The 10,238-nt window shown below is 33.8% G+C and overlaps 2 protein-coding genes across 4 annotated transcripts; one reads left to right on the top strand and one right to left on the bottom strand.

The window, feature by feature from the left end:
- On the top strand, positions 1 to 1,588 carry LOC141659156 (heavy metal-associated isoprenylated plant protein 35-like). The gene is made up of 3 exons (XM_074465908.1): positions 1 to 234; positions 340 to 415; positions 653 to 1,588. The coding sequence occupies exons 1-3, from the start codon at positions 187 to 189 to the stop codon at positions 1,408 to 1,410; spliced, it is 882 nt and encodes a 293-aa protein (XP_074322009.1). The 5' UTR covers positions 1 to 186; the 3' UTR covers positions 1,411 to 1,588.
- Positions 1,589 to 4,860: 3,272 nt separating this feature from the next.
- On the bottom strand, positions 4,861 to 9,961 carry LOC141659154 (putative protein phosphatase 2C 40). Of its 3 annotated transcripts, none has more exons than XM_074465906.1 (4): positions 9,431 to 9,961; positions 6,281 to 7,390; positions 5,643 to 5,907; positions 4,861 to 5,254 (listed from the first exon to the last, which is right to left on the bottom strand). In XM_074465906.1, exons 2-4 carry the CDS (start codon positions 7,373 to 7,375, stop codon positions 5,127 to 5,129), a joined length of 1,488 nt encoding a protein of 495 aa, XP_074322007.1. In that variant the 5' UTR covers positions 7,376 to 7,390; positions 9,431 to 9,961; the 3' UTR covers positions 4,861 to 5,126. The 3 variants fall into 3 exon arrangements, with proteins under 3 accessions (XP_074322007.1, XP_074322006.1, XP_074322008.1); XM_074465905.1 differs by having other exon boundaries at positions 9,608 to 9,961; XM_074465907.1 differs by lacking the exon at positions 9,431 to 9,961 and adding an exon at positions 7,764 to 8,107.
- Positions 9,962 to 10,238: the final 277 nt, after the last annotated feature.

The raw sequence follows: 10,238 nt of genomic DNA, 5'->3' as shown, positions 1-10,238 counted from the left end.
TGTTTGTTGCACCTTTTACTCACTCAACTATCTCTCTACCTTCCACATTCCTCTTACATCATCTCTCTCTCTCTCTCTCTCGATCCCTCTGGATGTCTTAATTATTCATTCACTCACTCTCTCATTTGTTCAAACTTGTGCAAACAAGCAACTTTCCCTCGTCATCAAATTCTCTCTCCATCTCACATGGCTTCACTTCCTCCAGAAGAACCTCCTCAACCTCTAACATATCAGGTATATACATTTATATTTCCATCTACTACACTCTTCACTTAGCTTTAGTCATTGACTTATTCTGTATTTATTTCCTGAATTTTAATTCCCTCTGTTTTAATTTAGACATGGGTTTTGAAAGTCTCCATCCACTGCGTTGGCTGCAAGCGAAAAGTCAAGAAAATCCTTCGAAACATTGATGGTATGTAACTCTTTCTTTTTCCCCTCTACTTATGTCACTAACAAAACAACCGCTTCCTTTTCTTTCTGATTTTTTTATGAAGTCTGGTACGAGATACTATTTATGTTAACAAAATACTCAGCTTCCTTTTTTTTTTAAGGTTTTTAATGCAAGCTAGTTACATAAGTTTTTCAAACTTGTTACGAGTAGAGATAAGGTTTGCCTATATTTTAAACCATCCATCCGTGTTTATTTCAGGTGTTTATACTATAACAATAGACTCACAGCAACAAAAAGTCACGGTCACAGGAAACATAGACGCAGAAACCCTGATCAAGAAGCTAGTTAAAACAGGTAAACATGCCGAGATGTGGCCTGAAAATCCTGCCGCAAAGGAGAAAAAACCCGAAAAGCCGAAGAATGAGGGTGAAAAGGATGAAAATAGTAGTGATGAAGATGAAGACAATCCAAATGAACGTCCCCAAGAAGAAGTAAAGGTGATCAACAACGTCAAAGAAGGTGGCCCCACCGTCATGTTCTTCCCTGGCATGCCGGAACATCATCCTTCCGGGAACAAACCACCAGTTGTTGAGCAAAAACCAGGTGAAAATAGTGGTGGTGCAGCTGGTGGAGCTAAGAAAAAGAAGAAAAAGAAGAAGAAAGGGCATAATGGTAATAATGCGAATCAGGGTCCAAATGCTAATGGTGGAGTGCAAAACACTGGAACAGGGAACGTTGTTGTGGGTCCACCTCAAGTGCATGATCAAGTGAATAATAACCCTCCAATTCCGTATCCGTATCAGTATCCAACAAGTGTGCCTCAACCGGTGTACGTGATGAGTTACAATACTTCGCAGCCTAGGGTAAATGCAGGTCCAAGCTACTATGTTCAATCAACACCGCACATGTATTCGACTTATGGGGAGCCTGAGATGATCAACATGCGATATACACCGTCTGATTCGTCTTTTGAGATATTCAGTGATGAGAACCCTCATGGCTGCTATATTATGTAGTTGGAATGTAAGGAAGGAAAGAAAGATGTCATCTCTTGAAGTTGCTACAACCATGTATGAGAACTATGATGTTGTATTTTGAAACTAATTCTATTAACTAAGGGTCATTTGTTAAATCTGAGTAAGATTTTCGGGATAGTTAAGATTTCTGGACAAGTGATAAATCTGAATCATGAATGAATGGGATCGTTTGATAAACAAATTTTATATTTTTGAATGATATAATCTACTTTTCATTTCTTTTCAAACTTGATTAAAATTTAATTGATCCAACCTAATAATAATAATAATAATAATAATAAATTATAATATAATTGTCTAAAGTTATTATATTTTTTAACATAATAATGTTAAATGTAAATAAATTAATTAAATATTTTGAAAGGGAAAGTTAATTTGCGGTGTTAAATTATATTTTTATTTATTTATTTATTTATTTATTTATTTATGTACTTAGACATTTAGTGATCATATAATAAATTAAAAAAATCTGCAATTAAATAAAGGATGTTACAAAAGAAAGATTAAACATTTTTTATTCCAAAAAAGTGCTAATGAAAATTTTGCAAGCATTATACATAAGGCAATTTAGAATATCACGTGAATAAGCCATTCAAATAAAAAATAGAGGGGCAATGGTCCAAAAGATTTTTCCCGATCCTCCAGATTTTCCAAAGTTACTCAGTCTACTCAAACAATCTGAACAATAATCTATGGAACAGTTCATTCCCTCCCATTCACCTGTTAATAAATGACCCCTAATCTGTGTAATCAACTATTATTAGTAGTATTTTTTCTAAGCTTTTATAGTATTATTCGAAGACAACTAAATTTAAAAGTTTCTATTAAAAACAAACTAAAGTAAATGTAGTTAATATTCTTGTTTTAGCTGGGGTCAAGGTCTTGATTTTGTAATGCAGAGGTACTTAATTTAGTTCGGGTATGGATACTATAGTCTTGATTTTGTAGACCTGAAAATTCTGAGAATGAGGTATTAAATTTAATCCGCGAATTGATTTTGTAGGCCTGAAAATTCTGAGAACGAGGTATTTAATTTAAATCCGTGAATTGATACTTAGTTTTGACTTTTTAGGACGGAAACCTAACTTTGTTAACGAAATATTTAAAGGGGAGGTATGCAATTATTCAACTATTGTGATTAAAAAAAATATCTATAGAAACCGCGTATAACCGGAGAAATGAACTTTCACGAACCGCGGATATTGTCGGCGGTTAGGACCTGAAATAAATTTCTATTTATTAAGTGAAAATGTACCCCTCATTAACATCAAGTCTCATTGTCTGCGGTTCGTGACAAAAGGGCAAAATAGTAATTTTTCCGAACCGAAGACAATATTCACGATCCCTATAGCTATTTTAATTATAGCCGCTGAATGGTTCAGCTAACAAATAAAAAAATTGTTTGTTGTATAAGGGTTTCCTGACAAACTATTGTCAGTGACCATCCACTTTTTTAAAATAGAAAAATATTTTCAAACTTATAGCAGCAGCAGCAGCAACTGCAACCTAGTTCTTGACTACTGAAGATGTGAATAGCTTCGATAATGTAGTCGGACTAGTTGATAGCTATCTCGGAACACCACTGTCTAATTATTCATTGAACATGATATGTTTTAAAAAATCTTGGTCAAAGACCTATTCTGCGGTGGGAGTACTAGGCTACCACCACTCTACCACTGTCACTGCATCATCCAAAACTCAAACTATGAAGCTATAAAAGTGATTCAAAATGCCAAAGTTTGTAGATATTTTTGAAATCGTTTTGTATTAGGAATATTTGAAGCATAATATTTTCCGATTTGTTGTTGTCTAGTTTCGAAATGGTAGAATATGAATAGCATATGCTTTCCTTATCTCACTCTCAACTCAAACATTGCACTTTGTTCTTGTTCCTCCACCCTTTTTTACTTCTCATATTATTCCTCATTGTATACTTCCACCTTGTTAATTGACCCCCCTTTCCACTATATATGTTCTTTCAACTCTTCAATCCAATCAAACATCTAGCAGGATCCATTGGATTGTTGGACTACATTCTCCAGTACCTACTTAATTCACCATTTTAGAAATATTATGCCCTTGTATTTGTCACTCTGTTTCCGTCTCTGCGACCCAACACATTTTTTTTCCTAAAAAAAATTGTCATCTGGAAGAATTTTTAGCTATTTTCCCGATTAACGAATCGTAAGAAAAAAATTACTCTACCTACAAACTCACGGGTCCATCATGATTATTAGGAAGAAACCAACCAAAATGACACATCTAACTAGATCCGCCAATTTTGGACACGACACGAATTACACGACACGAAAATTTAGTGTTTGTATTTACATTTTTAGTACACGACCCGAAAATACACGAACATGAAAATATACGGTCGAGATTTAGTGTCGGTTTTGTGTTTAATTTTCGAGTACACGAAACGACACGAAGTATATGATATAAATAAATATTATAATTAAATTTTAATATTTTTTATAAATATATGTAGAATTATAATAAATGTATGCCTATTTATTTTTAAAATATTATTTGATTTCATTATATTGTATAGAATTGAGATCTAAATATATATTTTTCATATATTTTATAATTTTTTTTATCTAAAAATCTTTATATTTTAATTTATATAAATATTAAATTTAATATATATTAATATTCAATTAACACGACATATACGACAAAAAACGACAAGAAACGAAAATACATGAATGTACACGAACACTAAACATGTCATTTTTGTATTTGACATTCAAATACACGAAATACAAAAATACACAGACACAAAAATATACGACACAAACGAATTGTCACGTCTACATCTAACTCATAGAAAAACCGTTAAATTAAAATAAGTAATATGAACTAGCCCTATACCATTGTCAGGCAGCTACATATAATTTGATAGAAAAAAAACTATTCATGCAAGGTCAACATAACAAGATATTAACAACTTGCCTAATATCAGGATATGGTTCAAGATACATATTCAAATTCAATAAGCTGCATGAGATGTTGATATAGGTTGAGAAAAGTAAAGAGGAAGTAAGAAAGAATTGTTCTCGTGAACAGGGGGGAGAACCCTATTGCACAAGATCTTTCAGAGCCAGTTCATCTGTTGAAGAATTCTTGTAAAGTTAATGGGGTCAATTCCTACAAACATGCTCTCATCTGATAGCAACTTTAAAAAAGAGACACACTCAATAGCATCCTTACTAGAGATTGAAAAGCCAATAAACTATAAAGATGGGCAACAAGAAGCATCCATTATCTAAACAAAGGGAAGAGGGAGAGACCAGTTCAACCATTCATTGAGGAGAAAATGATTCTCCACAACAATAACTTCACAAAAAAGCTCCACTCATTTGATAATCTAGAATACTCTTTATGATGATATTTTTCCCATGAAAACAGATTCCAACAAGTACATATTTTAAATTGTTGGTTTTCGACCTCAGTTCTGTGTCTATGGAAAGAACAAAATGAAAGAAAGAAACAGCATTTCTGCTGACTACTAAGTAGTACCAGAGCCGGAACTTCTTGCATTAACAAAAAGGGGCAATGAAGTTCCAACAGTTTAAGGCAGAACAAAATTGACATAGACATTACTTAAATACACATACAAACCAAAAAGCGTCCAAAATCTGCATAGTAGATGCTACTCGCATTAAACTGCCCCACTACATACATTAAACTTAGAGGCAAGTTGATGCCTTGGATGTTCGCTTATTTGTCCCTAGCATGATCACAATCACCGTAACATCGTCATGATACTTTCTTCTCCTACCAGCAGGAATACTCATCAATTCTTCCGTACTGAAACCTGCAGTAATGTAGCAACTTTTATGAAGATCTGGGCATTAAGTTGATAACACACTGTGATCAAAAAGTGAACTTATGCCACTTACACAACAACAATATAACAGCTAAACTGCATTTGTAACAAGTAATCGTAATATTCACAAATGGCCCCTAACTTAACAAATTTCTAAACCAAGATCTTTCTTATGGGTTCATATTATTACCATTGCAATTTGTAGCATCTTACTGAACACTGACATCAGCATACATTACGAAATTTTCCTTTTATGGTTACTAGCTTGTGTTCCATCAACATCCTTAATAATTTGATTTTTTATTTTACAAGAAATGGATTTTTTTCTCAAGTATGTAATTGCTAATTTGACATAAAATAAAGTAATAAATTTTACCTGCACAATCTGCTGCTCTCAGTACAAGCTGTTCTAACAAGAACTTGGCTGGATCTCCATAAGGATAACACAAGATGTACGAATGGACAAGCTTTACAATTTCATCATTTGTAAAGAAGTCAAATAAACCATCGCTTCCAAGTATAATGAAACGATCAGCATTCGAGATTTCGTGTATACACAAAGATGGTTGGGTAGAGACATATGGAGGACTTTTAAGGTTACGAACCCGAAGAATACCCATTAATGCGTCATTCAGTATTTGCTGCAAAAAGACGACACAAGATACTAAGCCTTAAGAAAAACTAATTCAATCAAATTTGGGCAACAATTGTATGATACTGACTTGTGCAAACTCCAGATATACTTATAAAGCAGGTAGCATGAACAAGACTTGCAATCATGAAATTATTGTAAAACACACTACATTTCATTCCTGATAATTGACATAATTTATGAGACACGTCTGACTTCTTAATAGAAATAAGATGTTATGTTGTAATAGCCACTAAATTTATAACATTTTTTACATAGCCAGCAATTCTACTCAGTTTTCCTAATAAAGGAAAAGAAACAATGGAAACTAGTTCATTTAGTACTGGCATATGTATATAAATAAAGTATGATCCGATTATTACCTTTTTCAAGTAACCGACTCCAAATGCCCGAGTGACCTTTAACTTTCCTTTCACTTTGCCACCCACAATCGTCATGGGGTCATCAGGATGACTATTTAGAAGTTGGGTTTTTTCAACATCATTGTCGACCGTATGACTATCAGTAAGCTGTATAGCTTGTAGAACCTTATTTTTATTAATTCCAACTTCACTATGTGTTGCCATAACAACTCGACTGTCGCCCAAATTGAGTATATATAGATCTTTTCCATAAAGCAGCACAACCAAAACACAAGATCCAACAGATACTATATCAGGGCGTTCCTCCATTTCTTGCTCAACCATGTAAAGGAAATCGTTTTCTGCCTGAGATAGAGCACGTTGAAGGCAATCAAGCACTTTTTGTCTAGGAAGGTTGGACACAGTAGGTTTACCTCTTTTGGAAATAATTTCATCCTCGAGATGGAAATCAGATGCCTGATTGGATTCAAATTCCAATTCTAACAAATTCAAGTAGATCCCAATTGTATCATACAATGTACCAGCCAAAAAATCAGCGGCATCTCTACCATTGAACCCATCATATATAGCACAAAAGAGCCACCCATTTTCTTCGGAACAAACAGCTTGGACTCGATCTTCACCTGCAGCCCCACCTGCTACTTGCACTTCCATGGCATTGAGAAAACTTTCACTTCGTGAAGGAGCACTCATAGACTTTAGTGACAAAAAATCAGATTCAGTCGCTTCACTTGGAGTCGATGGACTACAACTTAAGTTTGATAAGCTGCTTTGAAGAGAACTAGATAATAGGTCCAACTTAGATATTGACGAAGAAGAAGGAATCTTTCTGAATGAAGTGGGTGAGTCCCACGTTGGAAGAATCTCTGCACCAATTAATCCATTGCAGAGATTTGTGTTGGCCAAAGTAGCATTGGCACTCAAGGCGGCACCAGAGAAGCAAGAGAAAGAGCTATTGGTCCTTCGAAGTTTAATTCCAGAAGGGCTTTCATATCCATCGGGCATATCACAAGAACTTTCTTTCTTTTCATTGCAATGATATCCAAAACTTACTTTGATTTCTCCATCTGGATCAGGACTCGTTTCTCGATGCATAGTTATTATTCACACCTGAAACATTGAAAATTTCAGTAAGTGCTTCTTTATAAGATGAAAATCATTGTATGCGGGGTAATATTATAAAGTAATAGAGTTATGGAACTACTCCAAATGAAGTAAAGAAAGACCATTCACTATATATAGAAGATCACCCCCCCCCCCTCCCCGGACACACACACACAAAAAGGCATACGAAACAGGCATAAAGAATTCCATTTACATAACGTAGGTTATGGAGAAAACATTATCTATCTTAATATTATGAGTGTTGATAGGCAATTTGCATTTTCATTAAGTTATTCAGACATTGAGTGACCCAACTGAGATAGATAGGTAGAACACATGTCATCTGCCCTACAGCTACTATCGCTTGATTTAAATTTACCATGCTTTTTCATTAGCTTATTAGCTATGAGCTTTGTAACCACTCAGATGAAGATAAAATAGTGCAGCAATCTGTTGCCATCATCCGTCAGGCACTCTTATCTCTTCCATATTTCAAGGGTCGAACAGATGCTGCGTTTAATTAGAAAGACATACAAAGTATCTGGTTTATTTGTTGATGGTATCTGTTACTTGTTAGAGAATTACATATATGGGGAACTTGTCATTTTCTTAGGGTGTCAAAACGCTGGAATCTTACCAACCAATAAAAAACATAAATTCAGTAAACATAGTGATGCCTTTTATAAACAGTTATTGGTAGGGTATCGAAACACCTATTATGCCATTAAGCTTTAAACTCCAAACTATTAATGTATCACATGTTTGCTATAGGTCAAAATAAATGATACTTACAATTGAAACATTGAATAGATAAAATTCAATTAAATGAATTCGCACAATTCATGACTAAAAGTAGCAGCGATGAATGTAAAAAAATGAAAAGCAATAAAATTAAAAATTAAAACAGAAGAAAGTCATAGAAAGATTTAAGAAAAAAGAAGGATGATTCATATATAAGCTTAAGCAGAATAATAAGTGTACGCTTCAACTTCTTTGATCCTTAATCTGATTCTTTGTTACCTAGTTGATAAATACAAATATACACATACTAAAGAGGAGATTTGAAGATAATAGAATGCCTCGTGAATTACTAATGAGTTGAGTATTTAGAGACTAAGCTTCGGCGGTAAATATGAAGGGTAACGATAAAACAGGAAGGAGGATCAGGAAAAAAATAAAGATTTGTGCAAGCGCACAATGTGTTTTACTCTGGAGCACAATAGCCTTGCTCCCTTGAAGCGTCTATATACTAATGCGTGAAAAATGTGAATGAAAGATCATCTACTAAAAGACTCACAAAAAAAGATGTCCTGTAAATGAATGTGATTAGCATCAATATACGCAAGTTGCAAATACTTCTATAAAAAATTAATTTATTCAATGCACAAAAGTAATACCGACATAAAGTCATCCTCTTTTTTTTCTTTTCTTTTTGAAAATTACTATAACTGCTAACCGTCCATTGATAGCATGCAATTAGCTTTACATTATACTATTACATTATACTACGCACATCCTAAAAGGTGTAAAATTAAATTACATCATATAAATTTTATGTATGTGTATGCATATATACTACTGTCAGTTAGATCAGTCTTAGACATGCATCAGTTCGCAGAAACAAACATGTAAAATCATAACCATTACTTAGATCATACATAATATTCATATTAAAGTTCTGAATCTTAATACAAACTGAATTGCACACAAAGAAAATTAGGTCAGATAGCATACTTTTAAAGAGCCAAATAATTTAATAAAAATTCAGGGGATTAAGTTGACAATATAGCCACATATAGTAATTAGTAACAGGATCAAGAAACAAATAACATACATGTCAAATTCAACCAAAACCAATATTAGAAAACATGCAGTAAATTGATGGAAACAAGAAATCACCCAAATAAAGCTACAAATCACAGTTAATAAATACACTTGAGAACAGAACATCCATAAACAAAAAAATTAATTTAGTGCCCAATTGCAGAAAACATTAAAATTATATTCATACATGTAGATGTAAAGAAAGCAAAGTGATTAGCTAACCTTATAAAGTAGAGCCCAGAATGCAGGGAGGGGAGAGAGAGAGAGAGAGAGAGGAGAGAGGGAGAGAGGGAGAGAGAGAGAGAGAGAGAGAGAGAGAGAGAGAGGGAGAGGGAGAGGGAGAGAAGAGAGAGAGAGTAAAAAACAAGAATGCAGAGGAGTGATGAGTGCAGTATGTACCTGGGGTTTGATGAATTTGAAGCAAGATGGAATCTTTGAGGGAGAGAGATAGAGATGAAGGGGGGAGAGATGGATGGTTAGAAGAGAGTGTAAGCTAAAAATAGGTTTTTGGTTAAATATATATTTAGGGAGGGTGACGTGTAGATTATAGAAGAAGATGGGTCAAACTCAAATGCCCTTCAAAGATTCACCAAAACCGCTAATTTTGTTGAAAAATTATTCACAAACAACTTGTTTTGCGTCTGTTATATATAGACTATAGTACGTTGTTTGTGTGCATATGATTATGGTAGCATATAACAAGGACACAGGTAATCTGGTGCTTCCCTAGATTATTTGGACTCTCTACCATTCAGTTGAACTGGCACATAAAATGGACAACCTCAGATCAGGTTTTACTACTTATAATATAACAGATCTTGACTCACAATTTTATCAAACTAATTTTCTTATTAGAGTATTATTAAGTAAATATTGATCACGAACAAGTTTACGGTTCATTAACACCTTATTAAAAAATTCCCGCAAAAAAATATATATCTTTCCTACACTCATATTTTCATGAGTTTTATCTTCTTCTTCACAATATATATAAACAACGGAAATTAAAAATAAGAAAAACTACAAAATA

Source organism: Apium graveolens, chromosome 5 (genome assembly GCF_009905375.1).
Source record: "Apium graveolens cultivar Ventura chromosome 5, ASM990537v1, whole genome shotgun sequence".
NCBI classification, from domain to species: Eukaryota; Viridiplantae; Streptophyta; class Magnoliopsida; order Apiales; family Apiaceae; genus Apium; species Apium graveolens.
Note: the sequence above shows the minus strand (reverse complement) of the source record. Positions and strands in the feature narration are given on the sequence as shown.

Bases quoted from the DNA above. Each gene is read 5' to 3' on its own strand.
- LOC141659156 (XM_074465908.1), top strand. From the start codon at position 187: ATGGCTTCACTTCCTCCAGAAGAACCTCCTCAACCTCTAACATATCAG. The intron at 235-339 runs GTATATACATTT...GTTTTAATTTAG, and splicing joins CTCAACCTCTAACATATCAG to ACATGGGTTTTGAAAGTCTC. The intron at 416-652 runs GTATGTAACTCT...TGTTTATTTCAG, and splicing joins AATCCTTCGAAACATTGATG to GTGTTTATACTATAACAATA.
- LOC141659154 (XM_074465906.1), bottom strand. From the start codon at position 7,375: ATGCATCGAGAAACGAGTCCTGATCCAGATGGAGAAATCAAAGTAAGT. The intron at 5,908-6,280 runs GTAATAATCGGA...GTCTTTTTGCAG, and splicing joins GAGTCGGTTACTTGAAAAAG to CAAATACTGAATGACGCATT. The intron at 5,255-5,642 runs GTAAAATTTATT...ACATTACTGCAG, and splicing joins GAGAGCAGCAGATTGTGCAG to GTTTCAGTACGGAAGAATTG.